At 38.4% G+C, this 19,160-nt stretch overlaps 1 protein-coding gene across 2 annotated transcripts in view; it reads left to right on the top strand.

Moving 5' to 3' along the window:
- The window catches only part of HJURP (Holliday junction recognition protein), a 36,252-nt gene that overhangs the window by 9,735 nt on the left and 7,357 nt on the right, over positions 1 to 19,160 (top strand). For both annotated transcript variants that reach the window (XM_075072624.1, XM_075072623.1), the window contains exons 5-11: positions 744 to 799; positions 3,296 to 3,353; positions 8,606 to 8,667; positions 11,810 to 11,920; positions 13,481 to 13,562; positions 15,163 to 16,658; positions 17,184 to 17,247. In XM_075072624.1, the coding sequence (XP_074928725.1) occupies positions 744 to 799; positions 3,296 to 3,353; positions 8,606 to 8,667; positions 11,810 to 11,920; positions 13,481 to 13,562; positions 15,163 to 16,658; positions 17,184 to 17,247 (1,929 nt within the window). The remainder of the gene's footprint in view (positions 1 to 743; positions 800 to 3,295; positions 3,354 to 8,605; positions 8,668 to 11,809; positions 11,921 to 13,480; positions 13,563 to 15,162; positions 16,659 to 17,183; positions 17,248 to 19,160) is intronic.

Genomic DNA, 19,160 nt, shown 5'->3' with positions numbered 1-19,160 from the left:
AAAGAATTGAGTAAAAATGTTCAGGAACCAATGCTTATGGGAAAGCTTCATAGCTTGAAGGGATTATGCAAAAGTCTAGAACTACTGGGATGACTTCTAGAGGTATAAAGGGCAGTTTAGCACCAAACTATACTTGTTCCTCTGAAAATCTCTCCCCCTAAGATTGGAATGTTAATCTTTCATTTTGGGCAACTTGTATATTGTAAAGGCAGATATTACTTGTACTGTATAGAAATAGGCTCTGATCCTACAAACACTTATGTGTGGGCTTGTATGACTTGATTTGTGTATAGTCCCAATGAGGTTAATAGAACTACCCACATAAATAAAGTTAAGACAGTTGCTTAAGTATTGTAAGATTGAGTCCTTAGAGATTAGCAGTGTTTTACAAGTAGTTTGAAGTTGTCTATTAGAGAGGCTTTTGAGTGTCTGTCTAAAAGCATCGGTTGAAATCTACAGCTGATCTAATGAACATAGTTTCATTGACTTCAGTGATACTATGCCAATTTATGTGGGGTGAAAATCTGACTTGGTGTGTCATTCTTCCTTTCTTTCATTCCTTTGTATGTATGCTGAATTTGTTAAACCTTTCTGGAGTTTAGTTATATAGAAAATACTTTAACTATAAATATTTACGTGTAAATGAAGAATTAGTTCAATTAGTTTTTGGATGCAAATCTAACACTTACTTGCAATATGTCCATTCTAAAAGAGAGGTCTTTTTTTCATACCTTCTAATTAAGAAACACGAAAGCAATGGATCTCTGATTTTGAAGATGAAGATTTAAAAGTACATCAGGTATGGACACCATAAAGTTTTCTGGCAAATGTGAATGTGTTAGACATTCATGTATGACTATGTAAATATAATTATTATGTTTTTCTTTCTGCAGGATTCTATATGATTTTTATAATAACCTAACTTAAAATAAGTGTGAATTATTGAATTTAATTACCATGCTGTCTAATACAGATGCTCATTTTTTCAAAAAGGTTGTATGTTTTCTTCCTTGTCTACTACAGTATTCCACTTTGGTTCAGTCATTGTACATTTGAATTTTTGCAAAGTGTTTGCAACAGTGCATCTCCTTCAAGAATTGTCCATATAGTTATTGTCTTTTTCTCTGGTTAAAGCTCTCAACAATATTGGAAAATTATATGTGGACGCTGGTATTGGTCACCATTGTTCTAAAGTGGGGTGGGAGTTTTTTAAACCTGTTCCTACTGTTTTTAAAAGTGTACAATAATCTTCTTTCCTCTTGTACAGGTCTGTCGCATCTTGGGCGCATTTAACTTGCGCGATTTCAGCTTTACGTGGTCAGCAAAAATAAGAACCCCCGTCCCCCCCAAAAAGAGAAAAATAACAATTTAAATACTGTTTCTGTAGTGTGGGCAATTCTGCCCGCCATTACACTCAATGTAATTTTGACTATACGAGATTTTCGCTTTACGCGCTGACTGCGGAACGTAACCCCAGCGTAAGATGAGACAGACTTGTACTGCACATATTGACAGCTGTATTTTTTTATTTCACTTTTTATAGAGAAATACATGTTGTTTATATGAAAGGCTGTATAGAAATATTCTTTTGTATTATGTCTTCTATAACTATCTTTGTCCATCACGTGATTGTGTTCTCCCTACTGTGTTGTGGATATATGAACATCCGCTGAATCCCAGCCTCTGTTTTAAATTAATCTAAAGTGAAAGAGCTATTTCTTGTAGGCTTTGAAACCTACAGAGGGGGTGGTTGTTTTTTTCCAATTGAAGACAGTTTTTTTTAACCTTACTTATGGTTAAGGTGTTTTCCGTTGTAAACTCTACAGGCTTTTTAAAGGTTAGTTGCTTTTGGGACTTGCTCCCTCTCAGGATCAAATGTGAAACAGTACCTGAAATTCAGTATGGCAGGCTTCATGGATTTGTTGCATCCTTTAAGTAATGACGTTGTTTTTCTAGTTATTTGTCTTAAGTTCCTGAAAGTTTTTTGTCTGTCTGCATTTTGCTGTTGTATTCAGTCCAAAATGCATTTTTGAATTAGATAGAAAAATAGTGTTTAGATTTGTTTTACCAGAGTTCTTTAAGAACCTCGTTGCAAGATGTCAATTGAAAACTTGTAGAAAAAGCTGTTTGTCTGTATCAGCATCCTTTGCATTGAATTGTAAAAAGTTACTAAAAAAATTGACTCTGAAATTTTCTCTACTGAAACCTTTTTAGTAAACCATTAAGGGCCTCATCTGCATGCATTGTGATTTATTGCCATTGGCTCCAATTACTTCATTGGGTGCAGGATCAAACCCCTACATTCTGAGGAATATTAATATAGTGTTAAGAAAACTATTTGCAGATAACCAGTCCCTTTCTTTGTGTAAGTAGAGAACTTCATTTGAATCTCTCTATAATGTAATAGTATCTGCAGTAAAGTAAGTTAATCAGTCTTGCGACTTTGTTTTCCTCTGGCATGCAACTGTAATTGACAGGAAAATAGGATCTCTGTTCTTTTCATTGTCCTTCTCATAATAGAGGATTGAGTGAGTAAACTTTTTTCTCAGCTGGTAAACTTCCATGACCATTTTGCAAGTCAGCCTTCATATAAACACTTAAAGCCTCTGTAGTTAAGTAACCTCAGGTGTGGTACTACTTTGAAACTAGATGGCTCTGCTCTTGATTTTACTCCAAGAATAACATTGCGATGTTGAAGATTAATTGTCTCTGCATGACACCAGATGAAATGTACTCAGTTTATAAGTATACGTTTTTTTCCTTAATTGCCAGGTCTACAAACTCAACATGGAATCTGGAGCTCAAACTGGATTACCTACAGTAAAGATACAGCAATCAAAATTCTTTTAGCTATTCTATTAAGCTAATCTATCTGATCCCCATCACTATATCATTGTTGTGCTGTTATATTGCTCCCCTGAAAATCTCTCCCCCTAACATTTAAGAAAGTTAATCATTCGTTTTGGGCAACTTGTATATTTTATTGTATATTTTAAAGGCAAATAAAAAAAACGAGTACACACTAGCTTCCTCTCACGGTTGTGTTGGCTCTCAGGGAATAAAAGGAGGAAAAAGTAATAAAAAAACTGAGTATTCAGCTGAGAGTCAAGAATAGGCTTTAGGAGCAGTTTTGTTGATTAAGATGCCATTTTGACGTAGTCATTTTCACAAGAGAATTGGGTTTTCCAGCAGTAACAGTGGAACTAATGGCAAAGGGAATTTGAGTAGTCCAGATTATTAGAGCTAAACTGCTACTAGTTCTTGTGACTTTGTTCATGTGTGTTTTTATTTCAAGGAACCTGCTAGGAAATCCTTTATAGACTCCTATGAAGAGATTCAAGTTGCTGACACGGGTAAGATTTCAAAAAAGTTATTATACTTGCCATTAGTATTTATTATTTTAAAATGCATGGAAGTCCTGCTAGTTGTCATGTTTCCAAAATAATTAAAATGGTGGGTTTAATCTGGGTCTGCTTTTTACACTCTTAATATATTATAGCTGAAGTATTGACTAGGGACCATGTGAGACTGCAACATTGCTAATGCTGAGCAGTGCAATATTCATGTTCTTGGTTAGACCCCAGCACAGAAGTGACTGGTATGGCAGGCAAGAGGAGCTCTGTGTAAGTTCGAAAGCTTGTCTCTCTCTCACCAACAGAAGTTGGTCCAATAAAAGATAGTACCTCACCCACCTTGACTCTCTAAGTCTGAAATACGTTCGTTTGCCTCTGTCTGCCATTTCTATAAATCAAAAGGGGGAGAAAGAATGAGAGCTTGTATTGCAAAATAGAAATGAGTGGTTTATTATTTTGTTTGGTTTGTATCACCATAGTGCCTAAGAGGTTTGTACCAGAAAGGCATGGGGAGTAATTTTAATGGACATGCAAGTGAAGTCATTAACTAAAACATCATAATGTGTCTGCAAGAGAGACCAGGAATTCTGCAACTGTTCGCACAGTCTCCATTTCAAACTTTTGAAAATGTTTTGTGTTCCTGACTGACTTATTAATTGATCATGATACTTGTATTAATACTGTTGTTTTCAAATAGCTGTGTTGTGAATGGCATTACACAACGAGTATACTTCAGATGAGATTTTTTTCTATCCGTAAAAATAAGATTTGTGCCTTTGAGTAAGGTAATTTTCTACTTAAATCTCACATCACAGTGCAGCAGTAGTTACGTGTGGTGAGGGGTTCACGAGATTATTATAGGGAGGGTTGCGGTACTGCTACCCTTACTTCTGTACTGCTGTTTGGTGGCAGTGCTGCCTTCAGAGCTGGGCAGCTGGATAGCGGCAGCTGCTGGCCAAGAGCCCAGTTCTGAAGGCAGAGCCGCCACCTACAGAGCTGGGCCCTCAGTCAGCAGCCGCCACTCTCTGGCCACCCGGCTCTGAAGGCAGCAGCGCAGAAGTAAGGGTTGCATGATATGGTATTAACATCCTTACTTCTGCTCTGCTGGCAGGGCACTACCTTCAGAACTGGGTGCCTGGCCACCAGTTGCCACTCTCCAGCCACCCAGCTCTGACAGCAGCGCAGTAGTAATGGTAGCAAACCCGTGTCCCCCTCCCCCTCTAAAATAACTGTGTGATCCCCCAATTTGAGAAACACTAGTCTCCCCTGTGAAATCTGTATAGTATAGGGTAAAATCACACAAGACCAGAATTCACCGGAGGAGACCAGATTTCACGGTCCATGATGCGTTTTTCATGTCTGTGATTTTGGTAGAGCTCTATCCATAAGCATGTCATAGCATATCTCTTAAAATGCCCCTCTGCATTTATCTATCAATGGAAAACAACTATTTCAAGATGTGACATTTCTGACAATTAAAAGGACAGTCACATTAGTTTTGTTTTTTTTTTTTTTTTTAAGTGTCCTTATCTGTCTCTCCTCAGCATATTCGTACTCATAGGATGTTATGGCTGCTGTAGCTCAGATGGCGGAAACTTCTAATAGCAATGCCTGTTAAAGCATTCATGCCGCCTCCTACTCGTCTGGGTTCTCTAATGTTCTGAGAGCAAGGCTTTGAAAGGGGGCATGGCACCCTCTGCAGACTCACTTCCTTCCAACTGCAGCATCAGATGGATGTAAACCTCCATTAATCTAGATCCTTCACTTAGATGATTATAGTGCTTTAGCTTTGTGTCGTTTACTGCTTTATAGTTGGTGTTAGTCTTGGCGTAAGTTTGTGATTTAAGGAAAGTTTTTTTGGTTCTTAATGAACTTTATAGAGACTTTGGTTCCGACTACTGGTTCCCTGGTGGATCCAAAGACAAAGATACTTGGCTTTAAAGTGTCTAGCAGTCTTCCAGGCATCAGATGTCCATACTAGATGATTGGTATATCGTGGAGAGAATACTTTGTCTGCAGCAGGCTTTCCCTGAGAGCATGCAAGGAGTGCAACAGCAGACTAACCCCTATTGCTTCAAAAAGCTTTAATAGCTAAGCTTCTCAGATCCGACACCACAAAGGGATCTGATGATGATGCAAAAAGACCAGTATTGATGCTGGAAAGTTTTGGCTCTCACAAGACCACGATGCGAAAAGCACTGGATTCAGCCCTGGGATCCAGTTACAAAACTGCTTTGCAGTTGGCTCCTAAATCATCAGATTCAGCTTTGAAGCACTTACTTCACAGCCCTGTGTGAGAGAGGCAGAGAGGGAAACTGTCTATCTTGGTTCCAAAGAAGGTAGTATGGGACAAAAAGACTTCTGTTACCAGGACTAACAGAGAGACACACCTCAGGTCCATTAGAGCAGGATCAGAGAACAATGGATCCCAAACCAAAAGCTAGGATTTCAGATTGGCAGGGTAGATTTGATTTAAATCAAATTGATTTAAATCACTAGTCAGCAAGACTCGATTTAATCATGGTTTTCTGCATAAAAGTGCATTGTTTGTTGTTATAACCTTAATACATATTCTTCACAACTCAGAGATAGATGTAGGTTTCATTTTTAGAAGGTACACACTATACATTTTTAAAGTGATCTATTTTGAAAACTTTTCAAATTAGTTTTACAGCTATATCAGAAAATGAATGATTGTTTAGTTATTTCATTTACCAAAGGTCATTGAAGCAGATATTTATGAAGTCATTGGGAGGCAAACTATCTCCAATTCCAGGGCCGCCCAGAGGGGGGGACAAGAGGGACAGTTTGCTCCGGACCCCGCAGCAGCCCCCACGAGAGTTTTTCGGGGCCCCTGGAGCAGGGTGCTTCACTCGCTTCAGGGGGCCCGGAAAACTCTTGCGGGGCCAGGCCGTGGAGCTTCTGCTCCCAGTCTTCGCCGGCGGGGGGTCCTTCCACTCCGAGGCGGAAGGACCCTCCGCCTGCGAATTACCACCGAAGCGGGACCCGCCGCCAAAGTGTGGCCCGGTCTTCGGCAGTAATTCGGCACAGGGGGCACTTCCGTTCCGGGACCCGTCGCCAAAGTGCCCTGAAGACCCGTGGCAGGGGCCCCCCGCCACCAAATTACCGCCGAAGAGGGGGCTCGCTGCCACTGAAGACCCCAAGCCCCTGGAGTTCTCTGGGCGGCCCCACCTCTAGGAGACTATCTGCATCTTTAGGCACCTAAATACCTTCAAAAACTTGTCCCCTAGTGCTCACAAGAGGAGTTTTCAGTGATACTGAAAAGGCAGTTAGGGCTCTAGAGTTATTTGGACAATCTCATAGTGTGTGAGAGAGACGTCTGCACAGCATGAAGAAAATCTGAGCACTGCACTGGAAAATACAGCTAAGTTGTGATTGAAATTGAGTTTTGCTAAGTGGCTCTTTAGACAGACAATCCCCCACCCACTTTGGGGTGGGGGGAAGGGGAAAGGGAGGGGTATCAACTCAAAGAGAACCACAAGCCCTAACTCAGACTAGGGTGACCAGATAGCAAGTGGGGGATGATAGGAGCCTTTATAAGACAAATCCCCAAATATCAGTCCTGTCCCTATCAAATTGGGACATCTGGTCACCCTAGCTCAGACTATGCTATAGGCCGACAACCAGATGTGATCATTTTGTACTCTTTTCTGGAATTTACTTCATAGCACTGTGTGCCAAGCTTGCTGTAAATTATGCAGCAGTTGTGGAGCCCTGCAGGCATTATTACATGAGTTTGAGAACTGCAAAACTAAGCATCTCTGATGGTATCTTCTAGATTGAGCACTGAATCCCATTGGGTAGATAGAAAGATTAACCTAAATAATCTATACAGACGCCTGTGGAACCCCATAAGATTGGGTCCCTAATCTATGAGCTATTGGAACTCATTTACAAAACTTTTCTTAACATTACATGAATACTATAGAATTAGAATTTATAATCTCTATTCCATGATGAGATATCTTTGAGCTATAATGTGTCTTAATTAAAACTATCTTTAGATAAGTTTTTTCCTCAAAAAGCATTTTGACAAAAAAAATCTGATTTATTTTTTATTTTAAAAAAAAAAGTCACTGATTTTTATCCATCCTGCATATTGGTATATCTAAGGATCCCCCAGCTCAGAGGAATTCATTGGATCCAAAGAAAGTTCCTGAACTGGTGATAGTCTCATCACCAGTACTCTCAACTTCTTCTGTCATGGTTTTAGATCAAGTGCATCACATAGGTTCATAGTCAGATCATTTCCTGGATCTGCAAGATACATTGCCTAGAAGGGAAATGGGGGAAAAAACCTCTTGCACTTCTCACAACTCTCCACCTGAGAAAGCAAGGTTAGAAGACTTGTTTGATGTTCCCTGAACACTGGATAGGATATTGAATGCCCATGAGTGGGAATATGCAGAGGACATTTGAAGGAAGAAAAACAGTTTACAGGTCTGTCCCATCTTACGCTGAGGTTGTGTTCCGCAGTCACCGCGTAAAGCGAAAATCGTTTATAGTCAAAATTACATTGAGTGTAATGGCGGGCAGAATCGCCCACACTACAGATACAGTATTAAAGTTGTTTTTTTTCTCTTTTTTGTTTTTTTTTTTTTGTTTTGTTTTTGCCAACCACGTAAAGCTGAAATTGCGCATGTTAAATGCGCGTAAGATGCAACAGACCTGTACTTACCTCTAACTGGAGTTGTGTGAGATGGATTTTGTATATTCATGTTCCTTGCCAACTTTCCTGTCCTCTTTGAAGTCTTAATGAAATATTGACTTATGAAACGGTGGAAGGAATTGAGGCTGCAGAGGTCACCATGCTCCCTTTAATAGTCTTGCCCTTGGAACATTTGGGAATGGACAGTGGGGTGGAGGGGCATGTGAGCTCTCTAACAGTCACTCCTGTGAGAAAGTTCCATCATTTGAGTTACACTGTCCACATCCCATGAGTGTGGATATACGTAGTCCATCTCAAAGAGCTCTGGTTACGCCATTTTTCAAAAGTGACTTAGATGCTACAGAGGCCAAGTCTCACTGACTTTCATTGAGATTTAAATTAAAAATATAATACAGGAACATATTTCTTCAGGATTTTGTAAAAAGTATTTTTTCAAGATGTAATTTTTTGGCCAGTTTGGTCTTCACAGTGTCAGTTTTTAAAATAATTCACAGAAATACAAATATATTGCATTGAGTTTGGATGAATTGGAATTTACTTAATGTTTAACTTCAAATTGTAGATACAGAACGTGAAGCTGATTTGGTTTCAATTAGAAGAAAATTTGAAAGTGTTAACCTCAAGGTAAAAATAATTCTTCTTTATACCTTTTGCATTCACTTTAAGAGGTTGGATTTTTTTTAATATAAAATATTTTCATGTGGATTTTGTGTAGGTGACAAGTTCTGGACTGACAGCCACAAACTCTTAATTCCTGTTCATCCACAGGTCAATACAGCACGGCCAAAGCAAGCACTGTACTAATACAATTTTCTCCTCCTGTTCTCCACTGTGCTGCCTATAAACTCTTTGTTGCTAGTGGCCAACTGTAGATGTGGGAGGGAGATTCATTTCCCTCCTTGTTCAGACCTGAGACTGCTTACAAGGGCGTTGATTAATATTAAACACTTTCAGTGCATTTGTGATCTGGAATGATACAAACGAAGCCATTTCATATAAACTGTTGTTTAGGGTTTCTAGTCCCAGAGAAGACTGTGAGGAATTTCAGAGAGACCTAAAAAAGCAGTATCAGGGCAATATGCTGGCAAATTAAGTTCAGTGTTGATACATTGGAGTGGGGGAGAATTGAACTATTCCCAACATTTTACAGGTTTCTAAAGTTACTGTTGACTCAGGAAAGTGACAGGAGTGTCAGACAGCTCAGTGAAGACTTCAGGTCTATGCACAGACGCAGTCGAAACAGCAAATGATGTTAAGATACATAAGGAGTGGGATGGAGGATATAAATAAATGGTGTCCCCTGAAATATTGTATGCAGTACCAGTCACTGCTATCTCTAAAAGGATATTGCAGAATTAGTGGGTTCAGACCAAGGGCATGAAAAACTCATCTGACGAGATTAAACAGATGGGGATTGTTCACGTTAGAAAGGAGTTGAATAAGACAGGGTGGATGTGATAGAAGTATATAAAATAATGAATTGTAAAGAGCAATAGATCAGGAATTAGTTTTCCTTGTCTCTTAACACAAGAACAAAGGGCCCTTTGATGACATTTGGTGGCAAAATCAATACAATGCATAATTAGACTGAAATGCCTTGTCCTCAAGGCTGAAGCCAAGAATTTCGCAAAATCAAAAAGAGATTGTATATGGATATCAAAACTCTCTGGAGTTGTTTTAAAAATCAAAAATTTTGAAGGCATGTTAAATCATATGCCTCAATGCATAAGCCAGTCTTTAACTGTTAGAGACCAGGATAATACATTCCAGACGGGAGACATTCCAGAAGACTGGAAAAGGGCAAATACAGCGTCCATCTATAAAAAGGGAAATAAGGACAACCCAGGGAATTACAGACCAGTTAGCTTAACTCCTGTACCTGGAAAGATAATGGAGCAAATAATTAAGCAATCAATCAATTGCGAATGATACTAAGCTGGGAGGGGTTGCAAGTGCTTTGGAGGATAGGATTAAAATTCAAAATGATCTGGACAAACTGGAGAAATGGTCTGAACTAAATAGGATGAAATTCAACAAGGACAAATGCAAAATGCTCCATTCAGGAAGGAACAGTCAGTTGCACGCATACAAAATGGGAAATAACTGCCTAGGAAGGAGTAGTGTGGAAAGGGATCTGGAGGTCATAGTGGATCACAAGCTATCTATGAGTCAACAGTGTAACACTGTTGCAAAAAAAGCAAACATCATTCTGGGATGTATTAGCAGGAGTATGGTAAGCAAGACACGGGAAGTAATTATTCCGCTCTACTCCGCGCTGATTAGGCCTCAACTGGAGTATTGTGTCCAGTTCTGGGTGCCACATTCGAGGAAAGATCTGGACAAATTGGAGAAAGTCTAGAGAAGAGCAACAAAAATTATTAAAGGTCTAGAAAACATGACCTCTGAGGGAAGATAGAAAAAATTGGATTTGTTTAGTCTGGAGAAGAGAAGACTGAGAGGAGAGGTAACAGCATTTTATGTACTTGAAAACTGTTACAAGGAGGAGGGAGAAGAATTGTTCTACTCAACCTCTGAGGATAGGACAAGAAGCAATGGGCTTAAATTGCAGCAAGGGCAGTTTAGGTTGAACATGAGGAAAAACTTCCTAACTGTCAGGGTGGTTAAGCACTGGAATAAATTGCCTAGGGAGGTTGTGGAATCTCCATGATTGGGGATTTTTAAGAGCAGGTTGGACCAACACATGTCAGGGATGATCTAGATAATACTTAGGCTTGCCTTCAGTACAGGGAACTGGACTAGATGACCTCTTGAGGTCCTTCTAGTTCTGTGATTCTAAGACCTAATGCAGGGATGCAGATTGCTCTACATGCCAACTGTGGGGTTCTGACACTTTTCTGATCACTGTCAAAGACGAGATCCATTTAGTCCAGTTTGGTGATTCCTATGTTTTTGGTAAAGGCACATATTAACACTGAGAAGGCCAGAGAGTCTAGAGCTAAGTAGAGGTTAAGAATGGAGACAAATTTCCCTTTTATTTAGGAGTATGGATTATCATTTGCATCTAATTTATTATTATATGATATTTAGCATTTTTGTTATTTGCATTCAAGGATATCAGTACTTTACAAAATTTTGTCTCAGAATATTTTGAAGTATTATTAACCTTTTTTACAGATGGGCACTCTGAGGCACAGAGGTTGACTTGCCTAGGATCACCCAACTAGTCAGTGATGTTTAGCTATGAAAGACAATATCTTTCCATAAATCATTATCAAACTTTTTCTTTTTAAAAATAAATAAATTAAAGGTGAAGAAAGTCTGCTGGAATACTTCAGCTGGAAAGTAGTTGGAGTGGTATTGGCTTCTAGTTAGGCTATTCACCTCTTTGGAACCATGTGTACTTGTGAGGACTTAGGGAGTGACTGTGAATTTCTTGTTTCATATAGCTATTTATATATGCATCTAATGTGAACACAGTTTCATATTTTTCCTTAAAACAGAGAATATATATAATTGAAAAGTTAGATTATAGTTACTGAACATTTTATACTGCTCTGTCTTGCTTCCAGTATAGACATCATTTACTTGAAATGCCATGAGCTGATTGGGCATGTCTTTATTGGTCAGTATTTATAGTGTACTGTTTTAACCAATCTTTTTTATTTGTTTTTCTTCAAGTTTGAAATCCCTATGATTTGAATGTCTATTGTGTTTTGTGAAGTTTTCTATTACTAACTTGTTGTTGTGTAAATATTTTTTGTTGTGGATGTTGCATTTGACATGTTTTTGTTCCTGTGAATAAAAGGAGGACCTTCTACTTGTAAACCCTTCTGAGCTGGAAATGAGAGAGAAAGTCAGAGTTCGTGTGGATGTAATAGTACAAGATGATGAAAGAAATATCCCTAAATGGATTATGGTAATACATCTGCTTGGTTTGTTAGAATTAATTCACTACTTAAAACATGCGTCTGACGAAGTGGGTATTCACCCACGAAAGCTTATGCTCCAATACATCTGTTAGTCTATAAGGTAGCACAGGATTCTTTGTTGCTTTTTACTTAAAACTGGTACACCTCTACCTCGATATAACGCTGTCCTTGGCAGCTAAAATTTTTTTGCCATGTTATAGGTGAAACAGTGTTATATTGAACTTGCTTTGATCCACTGGAGTGCACAGCCCTCCTCTCTTCCCACCCCACCCCTGGAGCACTGCTTTTACCGCTTTATATCCAAATTCGGGTTATCGGGTGGCGTTATATTGAGGTAGCGGTGTATCTTTAAACTACTAGCCAAACTGTTGCTTGGTGTGCCTTGGCTACGGGCAATCCAAATCTGTGAGAACTTCTTAGTGAAAAAATAGGGTGAGTTTCTTGAAAATGGAACATCTTGTTCACTTATAAAAATTTGAATTGTTCATCAGTTTAAAGCAAACTTGTGAGTCTATATACCAGTAAGTGTCATATTCAAATTTGTTTTTTTCTTATTGGGTTGGAGACCAGTGATATGTCCCTAGAATTAGCTATCTTGGTTTATTAAGCCCTATTTTTGGTTGCTGAACAAAGGCACAGTCTCATTATATGTCAAGTGCATTCATCACTGAACTAGCTTGTTTGTGTAACATTCCTTCGAACTCTCAAATATTGTCTTCAGATCCCTGATTTTTTTTTTTCTTTCAACATAGGTCACAGTCAGCATCTGCAATAGTAGTAGACTATTAGAATTGCATCACAAAGACCACCAAAATACTTTTCTTTGCTGCCTGTCACTTGAATTTTTATTGCTTTTTTCTGGTGGAGTAGGGAGCACTGGCTTTTTGCCCATTGTGGAAAGCATTGCCCTTTTAGCTTTGAAACATGGGATGATTCAAAGAAACTGAACAAACATAATTTAACTACTGTTTCCCATTATATGTTATTTGCCTGACATGTGACATGCTAAAGGCGACTTATGCATCTTAATAGACTTTCTCAAGAAGCAAATATTTTTGGGCTTGATGTTCATGGAAAATAAGAAATTGGAAGAAGTGGGAAGCTGTCTGGTTATGTAGTAGTGTTTTATGTTATGGGGCTGCTGTTTTTTTTTTAATGTATTGTGTTTGTCAGAGGTGCCTTGAGTGTTCAGATATGTTCTCCTTGTTTTATAAATGGAAGTAAATTTAAATATTTAGGAAAGAAATGCAAACTTGATGCTTAATTTAGAAATTATAAATGCCGTGTAAGATTTTTGAATATTTGCCAAATACCCTTTTTCTCAAGTTTTTATCTGTTGCTTGTCTAATAAAACCTACTGCAACTGTAATTGAAGCAAAAGCAAATCTTAAATAGAACTTTTCCCTCCCCATTTTGTTGAGCTCTTCAGGGCATGGTTCATGTCTTTTGTGCAGTGCTTAGCACAATGGGACCACAATCCTGAATGGGGCCTGAGTGCTACTGTAATATAAACATAAATTACTAAATAAGTTCTGTGGGTTTTTCAGGTTGCACCTGGAGAAAAATCAAAGCATCTTCACATAACATCTCCATGGCAAGACTTGATGGATATGACTAAATCTCCAGTTGGTGAGTATGACACTGGACTGTAGTTATTTAACATATTTATTGAAAATGCAGAAAAGTGTGTTCACCTGAACATAAATATACAACAGTTTGAATTCTTGAGGAGGTATATAGGCCCATTGTTAATGTTTTGCCATAGGTGCATTTTAAACAATTTTAAAAAAGGAATTCTCTCTTATAAATGACTCGGCTATTCTAAAATAGTCAGAGAAAAAGATATATTTAAAAACCCACAGTAATAAAGAATTTAAGCATGGTCAAGTTATTACATGTTTTAGTGCTTGCTTTGGTTTAGCTGGTAGCACAACACAGTCTCATGGTGTCTTGTATTTGGCAGTAACTGCTTGTGCAGGAGCAGCATGAAGATAATGGGCCTGATTTTTGCAGTCTTTAGGTAGGGAAAAACTTGCATTGAAGTCTGGTGCTCTTTTGCAGAAGGGTTTACTTCTTCCATGTTGTTTTCACATCCTAACAGTTGCTATCAGATATATGAAACATTCTGTTCCCTAGCATTTAAGACATAGTGGTCTCCTAATTGACACTTGTGCCTTTTGAAAACATTTCCTTTCGGTACACAGTGCCCTGGGATTATAGAAAGTTCTCTTGATCCTTCCACATTTTTGGACTTAATGGGCTTCAATTACTAAAGGTGGGACAATAAAAGTCTTGGGTAAAAACTTGGCTTTTAAGGAGAATCATTGTACTTCTTTGAGGGAATAAAATAACCAAAAACTCTACATAAGGCTATGCCCTTGGTTTCATTATTCAATTGAACCTTGTTAATTTACACATTTGCTCATATGCAGATTGTAATTGACCCCAAAATCAGTAGTCTCCCCTTGTTTCACAAAGACTTAGAAGTGGCATGCTGCCATTTATGAATCTTTGTTACTTTTACAGTAAATACTTCAGAGCACTTAGTAAGTTACTCATTATAACTTTAAAACAAGATTACAATCGTCAAGTGAACATATTAAATTTTATGACACTTTTGTCTTTGCTTGCTAAGAAAATCACATTCACTTCCCACTCATTATTGCAGATTTGATAAGAGGAGAGGCTCTATTTGTCTTGGCAATGAAAATATTTTGCACTACCATGCATTCATCACTGAGTGTTGTACATATTCTTGTTGCAAGAAGTCCTTTTTGGACAACTCCCACTTACGCCCCAGAACAACTTTAAAATAGTTTGTACTCCAAGACACTTGGTATCCATTTTCGGCAGTCTGTTAATATAGCCTTGTACAAACTTTGATAAAACATTTGTCCAGCAACAGTCCTGTAATCTGATGTGAATCGTGATGAAAAACACTAGAAATTTTACTCATGAAAAAGAAAACAATCTAGAATTTTATAAGGCTTTATTAACAGCGCATGAAGATGAACACTGCAAGAATATTTGTACACCTTCTAATATTTAAAATTAGATTTATGCTGTGTAATGAATACATTATTTGAAAGGTTCTAATCACTGTGGTATATAACTTTATGTGGCCTAATACATAACCAAGCTAATGGTTTCAGAAGGAAAGCAGAATCTAGAAATGCACCTCCTGCATCCAGGTCTCTCATACTATATGTTTCTGCTTTTCTTATTTCAGCAGATAAGATAACTCTACCCAGACATATACCTTTCCTGGAAAAAAATGAAACTGGCTATGATAGCTTCATGGAAGATTATCAGTCTGCAGATGAAGAATGTTCCTGGAACAATGTCACACTTGCAGATTTGTATCCAGGAATGGTAGAGACACTTAGCAAGTTGATGAAAAAACACACTCAGAAAAAGGCAGCTGATTCCATAATCAGACACTACAAACACAGAGGATGGCCTCCTAGAAGATCAAAGCTTAATGTCACCATAGAAAGAATAAGAAGGTTCAGGACATCTAAATTGAAGCCTATGCTGCCTAACGCAAATAGTAATGATCATAACTTGCCTGTTGGAAATAATTTAAATGAGAGTAACCAACTTCTTCATAATGGCAAATGTCAGACACAGTGTGTGACTAATGCTGAATCTGGTGTGGTATCATACCCACATGTTAATACAAGTGAAATGGAAATAGATTGGCCTGAAAATTTAGAAGATAATTCATACATTCAAAGAATAGACCCAAACATCTCAGAGTCTGTTTTTCCAAATGTTACTGCTAGAACAGAAGAAACATTTCTAACTGAAGGTCCACCTCAGACCGCCATGTCATTGCATGACTCAAAAGGCAGCCCAAATGGGAAGCTGCCTGAAGTACTTTCTCTGGGATGCTCTTCTGTAACTTGCACAACAGCTCCTTGTCTAGTGAAAGAGAGCAAGAACGGCAAAATTGACAATACAGCTTTCGATGGTACATCAGGGTTCCATTTGTCCACTTGCAACTTGAATGATGATGCTAATACCTTTCGACCACTTAACAGATATTCTCTAGTAAGAACATCAAATGCATCAATCAGAAATCCTGAAATAAAAACTTTCGGGGGAGGTATTTCACTGCAGCGCAGTTATTCTTTTTCCTCACTTCCTGTGAATCAAAGTCCAGTCAAGACTCGCCAGAAATGTGAAGATGAATTTGAAAAACTTTACCAGAAGCTGTGCCCCAAAGAACTTCAGAAACCTCTTAAGATTAGAAAGCCTCCTTCAAACCCTAAAGAAAAAGAGAGACTAATCAAGTCCTACTTCTGCAATTCTGTAAAGTCTCATAAAAACTATGATAGTGCATTTGACGAGGTTTATCAGAGATTGTGTTCCGAAGGGTTTCCAAAACTGCCCACATTTCTGAGAGCTTCGAACTTAAGGAAATATGAAGGCATACAGATGTCAGAAACTGTAAATGCTTTAATTAACTCACCCATACGAACTTTACCTTCAGTTACCAGAATTAAAAGAGTAGCAGACTTCCATAATGAAGATCTTTTGTCTTCACCTGTAAAGAGACTGAAAAATATACCCGAAGATTTTTTTCCTAGAGCAAGTAATCAGTCTCATAGAAAAAATATTAATCCTCAGACATCTGGCCTGGATTTCTCAAGTGTAATGGATGGGATTGTTCCTGGCATATTTGATATCCCTAACTGTCAAAGTCAGGCATCTGAAAACTTTGTAAGGACACTTTTACTATACTATTGTTGGTTGATAATGTGCAGAACAGTAAAAAAAAAATTATAGCTTGTAGTACAGTCATTTTGAAAAAGATTGATTTAGTCCAAGAGAAGCTTTAAGTCAGTCTAAAATTTCTGCTTCCGTTTTTTGATCAGTATGATTGAAATGCTTGAAGTGTTATTAAGCTCATGGGCCCCCTAATCTCATTTCCCCATTTTAGGAAATATGGCCCCTGAAAATAGTCAGCAAAAGTATTAGTTTATTCTTAGTTCATTGCAATTGAGTTTAAAAGGAATAAAATGTCAAACTATGAGCATTGTTAAATCATCTTCACAGCCCTATGTGAGAGGCAGGCAGGGAAACTGAGCTAATGGCCTGGAATCATTAAACTCCTATTAACTTCAGTAGGTTTTAAATCAGGCCCTTAGTGCAGGATTCCCATTTCCTTGTTCTGACCCAGGCTGTTAACTGTAACACACCTGTAAGTGTCTACTTTGATTTAATTTCTCAGTGCTTCATTTTCAGGATTCTGGGTTTCATACATCTTCAAATCACACTTATCCGGTTAGTCCAAGTACTTTTGTGCAAGGTAAGTTTCAAAAGGCATTATGAATTACTTTATCAATTAGGAGGGCCTCTCTTAAGCGGAAGCCAGGAGATTTCCAACTCATTAATTCTGCAGACCTCTTCCTAAGGGATTCCCATTCTTCTCCCAACAATCCTTGGATATCGCTCAAAATGTTCCTTTCTGGAGATCTCCAAGAAGGGCATCCTGGACCACAACTTGAGAGTTGTTGGAGTGTTTTACTTTTTTTCTTTGGATAAGATCAGAATTTTCTTCTTAAGGCTTCATTTAATAAATACTGGTTTTCCTGCTCTCCATCTCTGCTGTATTGCTACTATCATACATAGCTAATATCAGTTAATGTGTAATAGGGAAGTTGCTGATTAATTAATCATGTTTTCAAGAACTAAAAGTTTTTTTTACTCCCACTCTTGCGGAGTTCCTGCTTCCAGCTCCAGAAAACTGGTAGTTACACAGTAACAAGATTACAAATGTGTCCTAGTTCAGGGCTACACTGCAGACTTATATCAGTATAACTGTCTCTCAGGCATGTGAACATCAACACTTTTGGACGACATAGTTATACCAACCTAACCTTCAGTATAAACCGTCTGTCAGCAGAGAGGCTCTCCCGTTGACATAGACACTGTCTCTTGCGGAGGTGGATTAATTACAGCAATGGGAGAAGCTCTCCCAACAGCATAAGAACATCTTCGCTTAAGTGTGGTATAGCTGCACTGTTGTAGCATTGTAAGTGTAGATCTGCCTTAGGAGGACTTGTTAAACTAAAATAAAGTGCTGCCACCGAGTCAACAAGAGGATTTGCTCAAGTTCTGAATTTGAAAAATTAAACTGGTATGAGATTATATAGGCACAAACTCCCGAGTCCTATAAAATTCCTAATCTTTGTAGTTACCATCATAAAGAGTTGCTGAGAGTTGTAAATCTGAAGCTTGAGATTTAAAATAAGCTACTTCAGATACAAAAGCACCCGCTTCAGTAGTTCTCATAGTTAATGTTGTCAATATTTCCAATGTAATACATTATTTTCAGGTCCATTTAAATTGGCCATAAAATCTCCAGGCTGAAGCTTATGGGGATACTGTCAACTTGAAAAATCTCATTACTCTATGGAGGTGTTATACATCCTCTTGTTGCAAGAAGTACATAAAATAAAAATCCTGAATCACTTTCAGGTTTTCTGTTTCCTTGGCTTTTTTTTACTTTGTGCATTTTGACAGCACAGTGTTTATTCACTTTCATGATTCTGTTAATGGTGAGTTGTCATTAGCATGTCCTCGCTTTTGCATTGCTCTTGGGGGGAGCATGTATGCCTCTCCTTTGTGCCTGTAAGGGGGCATTTACTTTTTACCAGAAACACAAGAGAAGAGCTTCTGCTGTTTCTAAGTTTGGTGCCAGGAGAGTGTACCCTTTTCCTGGGACCCCTGTGTAGGCAAGGGGCAAAAATGGACAGCCAGGGCAACACCCTTCTTCCCTCCACAGACCATTTTGTATGTGGCTGGGGGTGGGGACAGGAAGTTTGTTCTTCCTTCCCCAAACTATAGTGTAGACAAGGGAGTAGTGGGAGCCAGGAGAGGGATTTTTCACTCTTTGGGACTCCTCTAGAGTTAGAGATTGGGAGGTCTTGCTTCAGTGCTGCTGCTGCTGAAGCTGGCATGCAGTCAGTAGTGTAACAGAAGCAGGAGACAGGTGGTAACTGGGCAGACCCAAACATTGGCCTTTTCCCTTGATGAAAAGACCCTTATACACATCAGCAGGGGCAGAGGAAGGCCCTTAAGATTTTTAAAGAAGTCATTGTAAGGGGAAATTATTTTCTGGTCAGAGTCTTTCTTGCTCTCTCACAACAGTATTTAAGCAAGCAAAATTTTTCAGGTTATCCATAATGTATTAGCTATATTGGCAAAAGCTTGGTTTTG

Source organism: Chelonoidis abingdonii, chromosome 1 (genome assembly GCF_003597395.2).
Source record: "Chelonoidis abingdonii isolate Lonesome George chromosome 1, CheloAbing_2.0, whole genome shotgun sequence".
Lineage (NCBI taxonomy): Eukaryota > Metazoa > Chordata > Testudines > Testudinidae > Chelonoidis > Chelonoidis abingdonii.
This window is presented reverse-complemented; position numbering and strand designations above follow the sequence as displayed.